A 17,378-nucleotide genomic window follows, 5' to 3' on the forward strand; every position below is an offset into this window, starting at 1 on the left:
GGGTTTAATATTTTTCCTAGAACTTTTTTTTTTTTTTTTTTTTTTTTTTTTTTTTTTTTTTTTTTTTTTTTAAAAAAAAAAAAAAAAAAAAAAAAAAAGAAACAACCCTTTGGTCAAAGAGCACTAAAAATCTAATTTTTCAAAAGCCACAAAATGTTTCAGGACTGTTACTGACAGACAGAAATACTCCATTTCAGTTTATTTTCACAGGTGATTCGGAAGGTCTATGGCTCATATTAAACTATATCCTTCCGTTATGCATTTATTACAACCAATAAGTTAGGTGTGTTTATAACCTGATAGACACCTGTGAAAAAACAGAAATTAGTTTCTGTTGGTTTAGCTGTAATTTTTATGAGATGTCAAATTGTATTTGGAAAGTATCAACTGAATCAATCCCTGTTGGTAGTAATTGCAGCAGCAGATTATGCCTTGCCTGTTTGATCTTTGACATGCATTAGTTTCTGTTTAATTTTCTAATTTAAGGAAAGACTGTAATCTGCCCTTTACCATACTTACGGAAGTCAGGTTTCCTAAGGCATCTCTTTTTTTCCCCTGTTTAAGTCTTTCTACTTCATCAAACTCTGGGAGCACAAAAAGGTTAATCACTACTATTAACCAGGAGTAATACGGATGAAAACAGATGAGGAATTGGAAAAATTTTGGCAACACCCCATGCAGGCTGGAAAAAGAGAAGTGAAACTGATACAGATATAGGCCAAAATTAGTTTGTTAGAAATCACCAATTCAGCAAAACTGAATCTTGCTGTAAAAGTATATTCGTCAAAAAATATTTTGCACTTACATGCAATGTCTATTGATCTAAGTTTTTGTTGATTACTTTCTTTAGCTTTTACTTCTGCTCATTCTTTTAATGAAAAAACATTGAAAGAGATAGAGAGAGGTTGTGGAGGCTTCATGCTTTCATGAAAAGGAATTCTCATCCTGGCAGGAAGCCACGCAGGGTCTGTCAGGGCTCCATGAGCACAGGTGAGCTGTTGTGGCCCAGTCCTGAAGCCATTCCATCCATCAGCTCTTACCTAGGAAGATGGCCAGATTCAGAAAAAATCTTCTATGATTTGTTATGTTTCTTCTTTTTTTTCTCCAAATATGAGCATAGGGTCAATAAGGAAATTAAAGCAGCAGATTAAAGAACTGAATAAATTAAGAAAAATACATTAAAATGTATGTATTTCTTTTAAGTAGCAGTATACCTGTGGTTACCATATCAATACCAAAAGCTATTCTTGAAACTCTAAAGGACGTATGTGTCTTTTTAAGCAGAAACTATTTGAGACAAAGTTCTATTGGATGGGGTTAAAAGAATCATCATTTCTTTAGGAAAATGTGATAAATAAGTGACAGCATGAGACAATAGAAAAGTCATAGAATAGAATCATAGAATGGTTAGAGTTGGAAGGGGTCTTAAAAATTATCAAGTTCCAAGCCCCCTGCCCTGGGCAGGGACACCTCCCACTAGACCAGGTTGCTCAAAGCCCCATCCAGCCTGGCCTTGAACATCTCCAGGGATGGGCCATCCACAATTTCTGGACTTAATTAAAACTACCTGAATTAATATTCAGTTATTAATTCCCAGACCTTAACAATTGAGATTGGTCCTCTATTTCTTTGCAAATTTCATTTTTCTATTTCTTGGACATACCTTTTCCATGTTGTGTGCTGTAGTACCATTTAAATAAACAAGAAACGCATGCAGAAATAAATAAGGGTAACAAGATTTATTTAAAGTACTTTCAATAGTTTAGTAATTTAGAAGCAATTTGGTAATCCATTTCTTAAAACCGAAAGGTAAATTTGATCAAGAAGTGAGATTTCGAATTTTAAAAGCATTTTGACAAAACTTAGTTGACTGTAATGCTTTTAAGTGTTTGCAGTATTTAGAAGATGGTTTTGTTTTTGGGGTTGTTTTGTGGAGTTGGAGAAAGATTCTTGGTAATGAGCTAAAAATCTTCAATAGTTTGCAAATGAAAAATGGAGTTCCACTGCTGGTAAGTAAAAAAAAAAAATCTTAAGACCTTGTTTATAAAGACATATATTTATGCTGAATTTAATGTACTGTGGATAGTTCCTATAAGGTCAGTGAGCAAGTCAGATTTGTATACAAGTGGTATTGAATGGATCACAGTGGAAACAGATTATGATGGACTGATCTGATTTCCTGGTTGAGATGAGAAATGTGGTTTTGGTTTTTTGGCATTTGTTTTGGGGGATTTTTGTGTTGCTGGATTTTTGGTGGGTTTTTTTTGTTTTTTGTTTTTTTTTGTTTTTTTTTGAAAATTAAGAGGCTCACCAGTAAAGGGTAAAATCAGTGATAAGCCATAGTATTGAGTAAAATGAAGAGGCTCACCAGTAAAGGGTAAAATCAGTGATAAGCCATAGTATTGAGTATAATTGTGAAATTGCAGTCCCTCTTGAGTTTAATAGTGGAAACTCATTTTGAATTCAAATAGCATATGCCAACAGAACCTTTCATTTTCTGCATTCTAATACATCGGTTCACGTAATGAAAGAACAAGCTTATTTTCTTTAATTCAGCCACTATAGCCAAAAGTGGATACGGGTCTGTCTGATATGCCCTTTCAATTTAAAAACACACCCATCTGTCCTAGTCAGGTTACAATGGAACAATCTGAAAACTTAGGATTCATCAGAATTTTTTAAAAGTCATCAAAGAGATGAATGTCATTAGACGTTATTACAGCCATTCTCCTGATATGATGTTCGTGACTGTGTCTGACAGCTCTCAATGATGCAGGTGATTTAAGTGGAAATCCTAGAAACAGGTCGTGTTGTCTGACAGCCTGCTGGCTTCTAGAAGCCAGATTTTCTCACTGTTGCAAGGATCCAAGAAATTATTCTAAAACCAGTGGGGAATGAACTATTCACTGATTTGCATAAAGAACAAAATTTTGGTATACAAAAGAAAGTTTTGGTCCTATTCCTGATAGCTGGTGCTTTTATCATTCAGAAACTCGTTGTTTGCTTGCCACAAGCATTTGCTGTGGAAAGGAGAACAAATAAATCAATAAATACCAGGGAGATAAAAATACTTTCTTTAATGCAGACAGTGCCTTTGTAGGTCCAGATGGGAGATAGATAAATATATATAGACAACAGAGACAATAAAAACATGATTCCAAGAAGCAGAGAGATCTCACTGCTTCAGTCCAGCCTGTGTGCCAAAATGGCTTATTAGATTTTCTAACTAGTCCAGGGGATGAAAGTCTTGTCATCATTGCACTTGCCAGAGCGCGGAGATCAGATAGCTAACACCACTAAGCAGAAATACTAGCAATAACTGCAAATGTATCCCACTTATCCATGTTTCAGTCTCCCCACAAGGAGAGAAAAGTATTTTTACAGATATAAAATGTATATAACTCCAATTTTTTGTTTTAAATCGAGAGGAAAAAAAAAGTTAGGGAAAACAAAACATTCTGAAGAGAGCACTCAGTTTTTCTCCTGCTAAGTGTGGGCTGCACTTGAACACAGTTTAATCGGGGAAAAATGTAATGGGATGAGGTTTGGAGTTCCTTCCCTGGCACTTAGGACCACAGTGATGATCAGGAGGGCTGATGCTACACCTTGATAGCCCCAGGATGAGCCTCCTATTTTAAACCCAAGTGCTCCTTGGTACTTTTAAGTATCTGAGTCTATCCAGAAGTGCCTTGATGGGGTGAGTTAAGTATTTTATTCTTATCTAGCTTCTCTTTCAACTGAACGGAAGCATAGAGAGGGACATGAAAAATACCTAAGTCATTTAAAAGAACTGAATGGTGCTCTGCACCCTGTAGCTTTGAGTTCAACGTGCAGGACAGGCCCTGTGAACTTTTTTGTTCAAAGCAGCTGTTCCACAATAGTCAGCTTCCATTGGAGATTTGCGTTTGATGGGCAGCAGTCCAGGCAGAGGAACCCTTCCCTTTCCCTGTTGAAGCTGAGTCACTGGTGAGGCCAGAAATGAAATTATTATGGTACAAGGACATAAGTAGGAACTTGACTTTTTGTCCTAATAAAGTCCTTGAGTTTGAGTGTTGGTTTCTGGTTCTTGCACCAAAGAATCTTCCTGCAAGAGACGGCTGTGAAATGTTTACCTGGGCAGAAGTGGGCCTGGCTATTGCTAATCTGCCTGCAGGCACCCTAAAACTAAAAATTGTATTTCAAGAGTTTTATTTAGGCCACTCCTGTCTATTACGCCTCTGGAGAATCATAAAGATATAAGTGAAGCGAGCTCCTTAGAGATGCAACCCATTTCAGAACAACATTCTACATCCTGCAAAAGAGTCTAAGCAACTCATTTACCAAATAAAGTGAATATAATTACAAAAGAACACCACATTAATGTGGAGATAAGTTAGGGATACTGCTGTCAAAATAAAATATTTAATTTTCTATCTTAACATGTTACATGTAATACTCTTGAGGTTTTCTCATAGCTTGGACTCATTGAGAATCTATTTATTTTAGTTAAGGCTTTAAAGCCAACAGAAAATTTGAAAGACTTATTTGTTAAAAACACAAAGTATAGGATGCTGACTATATTTTGATCTATTTAAAGAGGAAAGTGAAGAGCTACACTTAGCTATATTTTAGTTTATTCCAGGACTGGCGTACTGATTTATTACTTTCTGGGGTTTTTTTCCCCTCAATTGCCAGCATGTATTTGTCAAGCTGATGAAAAATACTGAAATTGTATAGCAATTTTTCTCCTGGAGTTTGTTTAAAATGCTTAACTTGATATATGACTGAAAGAGCAACTTTCTCCATGCTCTGCTATTTGTAATGCTGCAATTAACACAACCAGTTAGTGTAGGCTCTCTCTCATTTTTAGTGAAAAAATTGATTGAAGCTTGCTATGCGTGCTTGTCCTTCCCATAACAAGGCTGAATTGGACCTTTAAAGGGAAAAAAAAAAAAAAAAGAGGTTCCATCCACTTTTTGAAAGAGTTAACTGAAATATTCACGTAAAATGCCAATTTGATTCAAACCTTACCTCCTGGTTGAGGCGTAAAACAATGAAAAGTGACAACGGCCTGCCTTCAAGATAATTTATTATAAACACGTTTCTTAAGTCTGTGTTTATTATATAAATATGCCCTAAACCGGACTATCCATTAAAACTAGGCTTTAACCTCCCATTCCTACAATTCAGATTTATCAGAAATTTGCCCCCTATGAAACTCTTTATGATCCCAACAGGCCTGATTCCTCTCGCTTGTTTTACTTCTAAACTATAAATATTGTTTTTTCGCTCCTCAGTGTGGAAATTTGGCTACATCCATTTTACATGCTTGCTGGAGTAGAAAACTACCTAATCAGATAGGAAAACAGTTGGCGGTGTATAAATCAGGGTTTGCTGAGGATTTCAAAGTGTGAAACTGGCAGACGAGCACATATCCTAGGAGTTCTGCCTTTCCCCAGCTTCCCTGTAGAGATTTCACATGGCAAACCTGATCACCAGGGCCATCTGTGTAAATACATGGGTGTGTTGTCCTGAATTAACACAGCAGCTCTACTGGGGAATGTAATTAAGGTCTTATTTTTAAATTTCCCCACCAGACTGTCTGAAATACATATTTATATACCGGGAGTAAAAACCTTATCTTGATTATAATGAGGAAATCAATAAGAATGTGTGCTTTGCTACCAACTACTCTAACAGAAAATCCAAAGTTAAGTTCAGAGTGCTCCTTAGCGATGCTCCAGGGATGAATTTACCCTCTCCTGTCCTGCAGATCAGTAACACTATGATATTGAAAGTTATGCTGTGCTACAAACAGCTTTTCTTATACTCAAAGTAAAAAAACCCCAAACTTCTTATGTACGAATGGTTTTCCCGTAACGTTGCCTGCTCTGCTCAGTCGACATTCCTTCCTAACTTTCATGTTGAAACAGAGTTAAGTAAAGATTCATGTCGTAGTGGTGACAGGAGGAGTTGTTACACAAGATGTAAGGTTTCCCTTGGATTTCATGTCACGATTTTTTCTCATTATTTAAACAAGAACTACATTGAAGTGGTGCAGGTACCAGGCAATAAAGATTTCCCTTGGTGCTGACAAACTCGGAGACCGCAAACGGAGGTGCTTACATGCCGCAAGAGATATTGCATAGTGTTCTTTTCCTTCAGGCTAGGGATTGCTGTCACAGAGGAAACATCTTTATATAGGAACTGCCATTATAGGGGAAAAAAAAAAAATTAGTTCTCATTATACATGAAGATTTCACTTCCAGCATGTTTTATTCAGTAATGTATGGAAGCCGTTTCTCAGCATGCAGCTTTTAGCCAGCTTTATTTATTAAACTGCTTGTGGAATTGCTTCAAGTGTTGTCAGTAATTTATTATTCAGCGATGCCCAAGTACAAAGGAGAGAATATGTTGTTTGTTTAAAAAAAAAAAAAAAAAGAAAGCACAAAGGAAAACAAGTTTTTGGATAAACCTGACAAAGCTTTTATAACTGGTATACATAAGATACCCGTGTATCTGATTCGTAGGTAGTTTATTGAGTCAATTTGTAAGGGTTTTGGCAAGTGAAAAATTATTTTTGTGGCTATGAGATATTAAAAAATAAACAAAGCAAACAGGAAGAGATTTTTGCTGGAATGCTGCAGTTCATTTGTGGGTCACTGGCATGGGAGTTGAGGTACAGAGGATGTGTTAATTGAGGGAGGAAAAACTGAAGACAGGAATTGATTTTCAACAGCAGGTATCTGTATCAGGGAAAAAAAGCCAAGCATAAAGCCCCCAACCATATTGGGCAAAATACAGATAATGTCATTCATTGCTGGACAACAGTTGGGGTATTTCAACTTTTAGGGCATTGGTAGCTATTTTTCTGTATTGCCAAAATCACTGCAAGATGATGACATAAAGAAAAAAAATATTCTATATTCACAAGCAGACTCTCCTTCCAATAACATGAAGTAGGGCTTGAAGTACAACATGGAATAATGACATTTCCACTATTTTTATTTTTTCTTAATTTTGAAACTACTTTCCAACAAAAAGGTTTAAAACAAAACTTTCTACATCGTATTAAAGTCATAATAGCAGAAAGTTTTTTCTATTTTTATGAAAACCCTGATTACAAGCCACAAAAACTGAGCTATTCTGATATTCGTATCACATGTATTTTGTAAATTTTTAATTATTTTTTTCCTGGAATGTGAAAATTGTGAAATATCTTAATATAAAAAGTAATTTTTTGAATACAAAGCTATTTTAAGCTGAAAATAGTTTGCTGTCTTGAGTGACTGAGACCTCACGGTGTATGTATTATGGTGAGTGGTTGCGACTGCTGCCGGGAGCAATTCCTGGCCCTTTGCACTTGCTGTTCTCTAAGAAAAATATCTGGCCACAGTAAAGATACATAAATGAGGGTAGATTGACAGTTGAAAGGTAGATAGGTAAGCAGGGTACCTGCCGCTACCTTTCTCCACTCCGTTGCTGGCAGGCATAGTTTTGAACGTGGGCTGCTGTTAAACCACATTAAATTTTGTTACGACTCAGTTCCTACAACCTTCACTCCTTTCACTGTGATTCCAGTAAGTTCCCTTCAGCCTGACATGACAGGGTCAGCACCTTCCCTGGCAAAAATTGTCTTACTATCCTTGCTTTGAGAATTTACTTTGATGAAAGATCTGCTCGTAGGAGTTTTGCCCACACTAAGATCGTAGAATACAGAAAAATTCAACAAAATAATTACATTCTTTGCCATGTGGTGCTGCAGGAGCCTTCAAATTCAGCTTTCCAGAGGTGATAGGTTTCTCTTTGTTTGAATAGTATATGGATATATTTATAAAATATACAATTATAAAATATTTATAAAATTTTTGGCACCAAAAGTTTTCCACTGACAACGTGTTATTTCTGATTTGGAAACATGCTGAGTATATAGGAGTAAACTTACTGATAGCAAAGAAAATTTCTAGAAATAGCGCCCTGTACCTTTTTGAATATCTGGAGAAAAAATGTTTTTGATGTGTTGTAGCCAAAGTGTTGATTTCTGGATTGCTAATTTCAGCATGCTGGATTTTTGCTTGGTCAGGTACAGAGTTCTGTACCACCTCTGTGCTTAAAAGTCATGTGGTTATAATTGTTATCTCAGATGATATTTCCATCAGCATGTAGCTATTATGCCTTTGCGATGGAGGTAACCTTTGCTGAATGATGAATCAAAGTAGGCTCAGCCATCAATCACTAATGATGCTGCAGAGAAGATATTTCAGCAAATTTGTAAATGTCATCACCCCAAAAAAGACTATTTTAAAGGATAAGAGGGGTTTCATTTTCCAAAGAAAATAATTTCTCTCGGATTAGTCACAAGTATTTGTTTAAAATCTTACGTAGGTTCCTGAGGTCCTTAGGGAGCCTCAAGACACAAAGTTCTACTTTAGCACACTGGTGTATTAAATGGACTTTCAAAAGGATGATTTTTTATTTTAAAACATGAATTTAATCAGCTGTATATTGAAGCCTTGAAAGCATTCATTCTAAAGAGATTTTATTATAATCCACCTGTAGGCTAAAAATGAAGACTGCTGTTCCTTAGTGATTCCCTGCTCTCATAGCACATATTTGGTTTATTTTTACAAAAATTGTTAAAACACTGAGCTAAAAATACATTAAAACCAAGTGTATTAAAGTTAGGTGTGGTCAAATAGATAAATCACTGCACTCTCAGGTGCTGACCTGCAGTTCAGTCCCAGACATTTGACTTGGATTAAAATAATTTAGCAGTCACATCTCACATAGCTTAAAACAGTGGGATTTTCTGCTTGAGAAAGGTGGGAAATGGCACTAGCATAAATAATGAATCGTTTCTCACCTTTAGGTGGTTGTTTCAGGATTAAACTTTTTTTTTTTTTTTTGAGGGAGAACTGAGAAAGACAAATGGTCCTACTTATGTTGTCCTTGGCTTCCAAGTTAAACAAAACAAACTTGTCCCAGTATTCTGCTTTTCCAGTCAATTGTGTGCAGGATTTTGAGACAGAAGCTCCAAATGTTACAGTTCTCTCTATCTGAAGAATTTGCTTATTTCTATACTACTTTAATTACAGAAATGTTTTACTTATTCATTCTTTTAGCTGTTTTAAAGACAAACATGAAGAAAAAGTATTCAATCCTTTTATTGTGATATTTCCCTGATTTATAAAAAATTAAATATATCTGAAGAATGTCCTGTGTCTAATTTTGAGTCCACATCTATTTTCACTTGCACAAGTGTGAATTAAATGAAATGGAACTGGTATATTTTAGGACTTTATTCTAAATAAAATCTGAATAAAAATCCTTGTTTGTTTAGTTATTTAGATGAATGAGCCTGTCCTCATGAGTAACGACTGTCTGACTCTCTACTTAATGTGTTGTTTGCTAATATTATCTCTATTATTATATTACAGATCGCCCATTTCTGCAATACGAGTATTAAATTTGCAAATTAAGTACTGCAAAGACAAAGTGATAGGTTCTGCGGTTTGTTTCTTATAGTCTAAACATTTTTATTTAGCTGCTCCCTCCTCTTTTAATTGCAAGACATTATGGTCATAATCAGACATAGTGAATAAATACCATTTTAGAATATATTTTGGACAAAAATCCTTTTTGGTCATCCAGTGATTTTATCTATTCATGATTGATGGTTTTGTGTTTGGGATTAAGCAGTGTTTACTGTGTTTGGGTATCCACACACTTCTGTTGAGCTAACCAAAGCACAAATTTGAAGTTAATGCTGCCCTTCCTCTGGCTCTATGATATAGGAGAGTACCTAATTTAGCATAAGCCCTGCTGGTACATCAGCATTTTCTGGCAAAGTTTGAATCGTTAGGGTGAGTTTATGGTAATCAATGCTTTCTGTCATTTTTGGTCTGGTGCTAAAATGATGAAGGCTGGATTTTCTGTGCTGTTGAATCCTTGCCTTAGATCACAACTCCGCTATGAATTTATGCTGTTCAACTTTTTTCATGCCTCTGACTCATGCCAGTGTATTTGTGACCATGTGTTGGATCAGATTCAGGAACTGATCCAGTTAAACTAATTTAGAAAACCAAAACAAAAATTAGTTTTAACTTGCATCAGTTCCTGAATCAGGTTTGTTGTGTTACTGCATTTGTGCTGGGGCAAAAGAAGGATATTGACAGAAAGAACAAGTAGTCAAAGGCACTGAAGGAGGAAGGAGTATTTGTTTGTCAGTCAGTACTTGTTTCTGGATCAGTGCCAGCCGTTTGCTGATCTAACATTCACATAACTGGGATCTTACAGCTATGCTGGATCCCAACCAGTGCCAATGGATACGGGTAAAAAATGTAAGAGAAGTGGTCCGAATGGAATCATGAACTGATAATAAAAATAAGATGAAAATGTGCTGCTGGATCAAAACAAAAACTTCATTTCTAACTTGAATTTTACTAAATTTCACTTTTTTTCATGAAAATTCTTGTAACGGTAATGCAGTGAAATGGTTCGTAAAAAAAAATAAAAATGCATTCCCATCTTTTTATGCAGTTCTCCTTAAGATTAACATCCTCTTTATATATTGCCTCCCCCTCTTTTCCCTCTGTCTTCTTGATTTTTTATTCAGTATTTTCAAATTCATTGAAACATTACTTTTCTTAAGGTTGTCACCAAACTTGGGCCCCTGGAGTGGATTCTTAATACTCCCAGTCATCACAGAGTTCATCATGGTAAGCTAAAACTGTAACCTCTTATTCATCAGCATGTCTTTTCCTCACGGTGACTATTTGTATCACAATAATAAATTACTAAAATTGTACTGTAAAATTAGTTTTACAGGAGGATTTTAGTTTTTATCATTACTTCAAAAGTAATCCTTGTTCACTTCAAAATTTTGTAGTATTTTGAAAAGATTTTTAAAATAACTTAAATGTAATTTTCAAATTTTTTTATTAATTATTGAGCAGAAATTTCCTTGATAACAGGAAATACTGTGAAGACTTTGAACAAAACAATTCAATGTTTGTAAATATGAATATCTTTCCCTGACTACTAAAACACCATCAACTTGTCAAACACTAACATGCCTTTGCATTCAAATTCAAGCACTGAATGTACGAAAAGACGTGGTTGTTTTTTAGAAGAACTGTTAAACTTTTTAGTGGAATTTTGTTTCAGCTCTCTGAATTATTGAAAAATCTGACTTTAGAGAAGTACATGATGACTGACTTTTCATCAATATTCAGACACATTCAAGACCATCCTGCAAATGTAAATTGCTTTATTAACTCTACTGCACACTGAAAAATGTCACAAACGTGTCTGAGGAATAGAAGTGGATTTCATAGATGACCTTGCTTCATTCAGTGTGCAGAGATAACAAGTAAAAAAGTAATAGGGGAGTTGAAGAACAAAATAATTTGAAACAGACTCAAATGCCGTTATATGTTCAGAGGATGTTATTAATATTTATTATATCCTCCATGTGTAAAGTGTTTATGGCACTGTGTAGGCTTTTTAAAAAGACTGTGGTGCTGTAAGTGTCTAATCCTTAAAATTTGCACGAGTACTGGTAATCCTGGAGGGAGACACTCTGCTCTTATTTGCTCTGCTGTAAATCCAGACTAATCCTCTGATCCTGATCGGAGTTAAGCAGAATCATTCTGGAGGTTACCAAGTGTTGTACATTTGCTCCAGACAATCTCTGCAGATTTGGGCATCTGTAATCAATGTTTCTTTACTCATACTTTTGCTAGGACAGTTTGTATACAAACACGTTTCCAAGAAAACAGAGAGAAGGATCAGGTTTTCCTCACAATGAAGTAAATAACAAGGAAGGCAGGATCAGACATATGGCATAGAAGATAGAGACAGCTGAAACCCATTAATGAGATGATTGTGCATAAATGTATTTAGCATATATTTTCTTAGGTATAAACTGGTGAAACTGCTTTTTGTTTGCTTTTTAAATTGGTCTTTATAAACATATTTTGAACTGAATTTACTGTCCAGATGAATCCTTTTATTTCACAGAAATTTTGGGTATGATATGTTTGATTTCTGTGTTTGAATCTGAGTAGAAAGAGATCAATAAGCCTAGTAAGAGAAAAAGAAACTTTATAGACGTATAAAAAGTGGTAGGTTAGCTATCCCTTAAAATTATTTTTAGATTATAAATTGATGCTAATAATGAAGATTTCCCTCCGTAATTCAGTTGTGTGTATTCTTGTATATGTAATTACTGATACCAAAGCTCATTTTTATTATAGGTAGAAATCCTTACTGCATTGACAAAAATTATGGTGGCACTCTCATTATCTGGGACAGGATATTTGGTAAGTAAAAAAAGGCATTCTCTCTCATATTTAGTTAGTGTGACAAAAATATGTATACTTTTGAATTTAATTGTTGACTATTCTTTTTTTCTTCTTCCATCAGGAACATTTGAGGCAGAAGATGCAAAAGTTGTATATGGCTTAACACATCCAGTAAATTCATTTGATCCCATCATGCTGCAGGTTTGTATTACTGACTTTGGTATCTTCAACGGGCACTTGTGTTTGAAAGAAACTCCTCTCTTAGGCACAGATGAGGCCATCCTTGGATTACCGCAGTCAATTATCTAAAATGTCTTCAAAATTTACAAACAGTTACAATTACACAACAATTATTTCTGCTCCCCGCACTGAGCATATGCAGAGCTTGTTGTCATCATGGAAATACAATACAGTAAAATTAACAACTAATTACAACAGAGATATAGCAGGGATTGGAATAAGTGATGCCTGTTGTGCTGTATGCAGAGCAATATGCAGTGAAGCACAGACAAAAATATATATTTCATCTGTTTGTCTTCTCTAAATATTGCTATTTTGTAAGTGACCCCATGGTGTAATAATTACTTCTTTTATCTCCTCTGCATGTTCAATATTCAAGGTACTCCAGAATGATTTGTGTTGACAGCATTATATAGCAGCTATCATGGCCTCAACAAAACCTCCAGAACAGGTTGAATATAGGTTTTTGTATTAAAAAAAAAAAAAAAAGAAAAAGAAAAAAGGTGCTCAGTGTGGTGCTTCTTAGATTTATTGTTCCAGGCTTCACTTAAGCTGGATAAAAATTCTCTGTGAAAACCTCAGGGACTGAGGAGTGTTGAAGCTCCTGTTGGCTTTTCATGACTGTTCGCCCAAAGAGGCGTCTCAGTTGGTCCCTTCCAACTCTAAAAATTCAGTGAAATTCAGTGAAAGAATGAGGAATTCTGCCACAGGTGTGGCTGGGCTGGAAGGCAGAAGGGTGGCCACAGCCTGGGCAATTATATCTACTCCAATCAGGCACTAAGGAATTTAGTTATTGAGAGTATGTCATGTCAAGGTCCAGTAATGAAATTCTAAAAAACTACCATAAATATAGCTATGCAACATACTGCTAAATACTCTGAATTGATTACAGAAGAGACAGATTTTCCTCCAGGCAGGAGTCATTGTAATCCTCACCATAAACCAAGGGCTTGATATGGCTCCTGCCTATTCAGTCAGGTTTTCTGAACTTCTGACTGTCTTCATCTATTCACAATTTATTCTCTTTACAGACTTCAAAAAATCATTTACTTAAGAGCTAAAAATGAATAAAATATAATGTTTTATTAAATTTTATTTTACTAACAATGAAAAATTACTTGTTCTTTTTTTTTTTTTTTTCCAGTTACGTCCCTTGGCTCATATTTGGAACACGTTTTGGGCCACACCTGGATTCTGCAATAAGCTTTCTGTCATATTCAAAGGGCCAGGCTGGGGACCAGGCAAACCTAGACTTGGCCTTCCTGAGGAAATCCCAGTGGTAAATAGAACATGCACAGGCTTTCAGTCTTGTGTAATTTACTTGGACCTCTTAATGCTACTGGATCAATGTTAAAAACTCTACACATGCTATTTTAAATTAGCAAATTAGCAGTCATAAAGCATAGGGAAGTTGAAATGGGAACAGAAACTGAAGGAAATGAATGTTTTAGCTGTGTGTTTTTCTTTTTATTTGAGGGGAAAAAAATAAATTTTATTTATCTTTTCATTATTCATTTCCTAAAGAGATTTTCAAAATTATTCTATAGAGTATGGTAATTTCTCTTTTTGTTTTAGCTGTGAACATACACGCACACACAGAGTTAAACTCTGTCTCACACTAGGGAGTATATAAATTTGATAGTTGATTATCTTTGTGCAGTTATTTAGGCCCCTTAATGTTTTATATTGTAAGCATAAAGGATACTAAGGAATAACAGGCTGGAGCAGGTCACTGTTGAAGGCTGTTATCTCTTTTGCTTTATTACAGATCACTGGAAAAGAAGTTCCCTTCAATCCAAGTGTACCAGCTTATCTTAATTGCTATGCCGTTCTACATTTTGCTGTGATAATGGACTTGTATACTGGACTTCTTGGTTCTGTGACTGTGAGTAATTCCTGTCTTTATGAAAACATATCTCATACTAACAGTAATATGACTCACAACGTATTTAAATAATAAAGCATCTAGTAGGGCCTCTACAGCCTGACTCATATCTTATTTGAACAATTACAATAATAACTAGATTCTGTAAAAAGAATCAAAACAAATTGCTAAATATATAATGCTTGATATTTTTTATTAAACAATATTTAATAACCATATCAATTATTTACAGGTGAATATGCTTAAGTCAAGCAATTAAATTAAAAATAATAAATGTTCCATAGAAGAGGTATGTGTCTGCTTCAGTTTTTAGGACCTCACGAAAGGAAAAATGTATCTTAGACTTGAAACTATGTAGGTTTTAATATGTCTTGGTCATATTGTTAGATGCCAGTAATGCCCAAGCTTTAGGAGGAGGATTGCAAAGGTCTTGCAGTGCTTCCACGTGGGAAGCTCAGTCTTAGCATGAGTTCAGAGTTGGAGGAGCACAGACTCAGGGGAAACCCTTCTTCCAATCTTGAATGTACAACAACATTAATAGAAATACAGCAAGGAGAGACATGTTATTTACCACCTTGTATTTGGGCTGATGGGGTCTCCCCGGTAACAAAATGGCGTTCCTCCAAGGGTACCTTGGGTCTCTGAAGGTGAACTATGAGGCCATCTTTACCTACAAGTGCCAGGGCATGAAGGGCAGGAGAGGGACTCTGCCTGCAGTGATTTCCTGGGATAGTGGCAGCAGGCTTATAGCAGCTCTGGCAGTGCTGCATATACAAGCTGATACAGCCCATTTTTTTAATGTCTTTGGTGAGATGTATTCTGATCAGCACATCAGACCAGTGGAACGATGCAAATTTTGAGAAAAGTTTAAAGAGTACCTATTTTATATAGCATTCCGGATATAATATAAAAGCTATCTCAGGCATACTCTTCTGATTTATATTAAGTTATTCTACACATAGTGTTCACCTCTGTAAAGGGTCACACTGCAACTGCAGGGAGTTTGGAGATTACTAAGACATCTGAGGCTTAGTCTATTCTAAGAAATTTCTGAGGACAGGAAATTAAGCCAAAGGTAAGGATAAATACATCCAATGTATACAAAATACACAGTATACATGGTTGCCAATGTTCTTATATTGAGGAAAGCCTCTGCAAGATTTTCTGGATATGCTTCTAGATTCCTGCATACCAGAAGTAAGTCATATTTGTATAGGGAGCAAACCGTGGGGTTTTTGTTTGGTTGGTATTTTGGGTTTTTTTGCTTTGTTGCTTTTGCTTTTAGCAGTAAAAAGTAAGGATTCTGCTCATAGGTTTTTCCCTAGTTTATTCTTTTCTTTTTTGCCTTTTTCTGGACCTGGAAAGAAAAATGGATGGTCCAAATTACTTTTTTTTGCTGATAACTGCAGCTGTTTAAGAATAAGGGAAGTTGAAAAATGCACCCAAGCCCCAGATGATCATTAAATTCTTGCAGTCATGAAGAAAACATCCTGAAGATCTACCATTTATGAACTTATTGCAGAAAAACAAGTAGAAAATTCTCTGCACAAAGCTATGGGGTAATAAGGTAGTAAGGATAAGGAGGAGAGCACAGGGGACCAGAAGCACCTCATCTCAGGACATAAACCTTTGGCGTGGGTGTAGAAAGTGCTGGTCCAAAGGCAGAGTTCCAGCATTGCTCCGCAGTGTAGTGGGGAAGCTGTCATGAGAAGGAAGCTTGTGTATGAATAACTTTTCTTGGCAAAAGCCTTTCTTCAATATCAGTTTTCCACTACACTGAGTTATGAAATGTCTATGGATACCACTGGAACTTTCTGTCTGGCTATGAATTATGTCATAACTGTGGCATAGCTCCATAAATGGGGAAAGCTAACTGTTTTCCTCATTTTTAGGTATAAGTTCCATTTCATAATAGCCATAAGACACAGCACACAGCTATTACATTTCTCAAGTGATTACAGTTGCTCAGTGTTTGGTCTCACGCCCTGTAGAAGTGTTAAATTTCTCTATACGTAAAGAGCAACTGTATACCTTCGGTCTGAACGACCTACATTTAACTTGCAAGAAGAGCAAAACAAGAAAGAACAAATATATATTTTCCACAGGAGAGAGCATACAGTGTTTATTTTCTATATAGCAATCTGCATTACGTCCAGAGAGTCAAAATTACTTCTGAGTTCTGCACGTCTAGATCTGATCCAAAGCTCATTGAAGAAACGGGATTTGGATCAGTCCCAGAGAGAGTGGTAGGAGTGTAAAACTGCAGTACGTTCAAAGTAAAAGTCTCACAGCTCCAGAACTGTGTGTATCACATAAATCAAAGTGAAGTGTACCTTAAACACATTTTGCAGCCTTTTTTATTGTTGATAGATACTGTAACTTTTGCTGTGCTTATAATGCTATGAATATGTGAGCAGTTTGAATTAGACAAAAAGTAGTAAGGGATAAGATACATCAGAAACAAAATGATGCATCCATTCAGTAGGGCATCACCAAGTAATGAATATGGACTATTGCTAAGATTTTACAATATTTTTTAGGAATTCTACGTTAAAATAAACTCATACAGACAAAGACTGGTAACAATACAAATTTCACAGCATTGTAGTAGCATTCCTCATTTAAATGTTGAAAGTGTCTGATGTAGGACAGCAGGGCATCTGTTAAACTATGAAATGTGCTGACGTCATTCCTAGCTGTGCTGTTGAGACTCTGAACACACCAGGATGAGAAAATGTATCCATGTTATTCTTCAAAAGGAATAAAAGAATCCCAGTCCTTTGAAATATAAAAGTCAATTTGGAGTCTTTCAAATTGCATCTAAATATGCATTTGGAATGACATGTTTCCTTCATTTAAATGAAGTATTTTTTTGTTACTAAAAACAATAAAGCTGTGGCAATATGTTGATTACAAAGCCACGTAAACTTCTTCCTGAAATTCTATAACTCTTTTTTTTTTTTTTTTTT

At 35.6% G+C, this 17,378-nt stretch overlaps 1 protein-coding gene across 1 annotated transcript in view; it reads left to right on the plus strand.

Annotated features, from left to right (window-relative positions):
* The window catches only part of AGMO (alkylglycerol monooxygenase), a 187,426-nt gene that overhangs the window by 87,959 nt on the left and 82,089 nt on the right, over positions 1-17,378 (plus strand). The window contains exons 6-10 of the mRNA XM_014937669.1: positions 10,631-10,697; positions 12,237-12,302; positions 12,406-12,485; positions 13,669-13,803; positions 14,293-14,409. Coding sequence (XP_014793155.1) covers positions 10,631-10,697; positions 12,237-12,302; positions 12,406-12,485; positions 13,669-13,803; positions 14,293-14,409 — 465 coding nt within the window. The remainder of the gene's footprint in view (positions 1-10,630; positions 10,698-12,236; positions 12,303-12,405; positions 12,486-13,668; positions 13,804-14,292; positions 14,410-17,378) is intronic.

This window comes from Calidris pugnax, unplaced genomic scaffold (assembly GCF_001431845.1).
Source record: "Calidris pugnax isolate Ruff unplaced genomic scaffold, ASM143184v1 scaffold11, whole genome shotgun sequence".
NCBI lineage: Eukaryota > Metazoa > Chordata > Aves > Charadriiformes > Scolopacidae > Calidris > Calidris pugnax.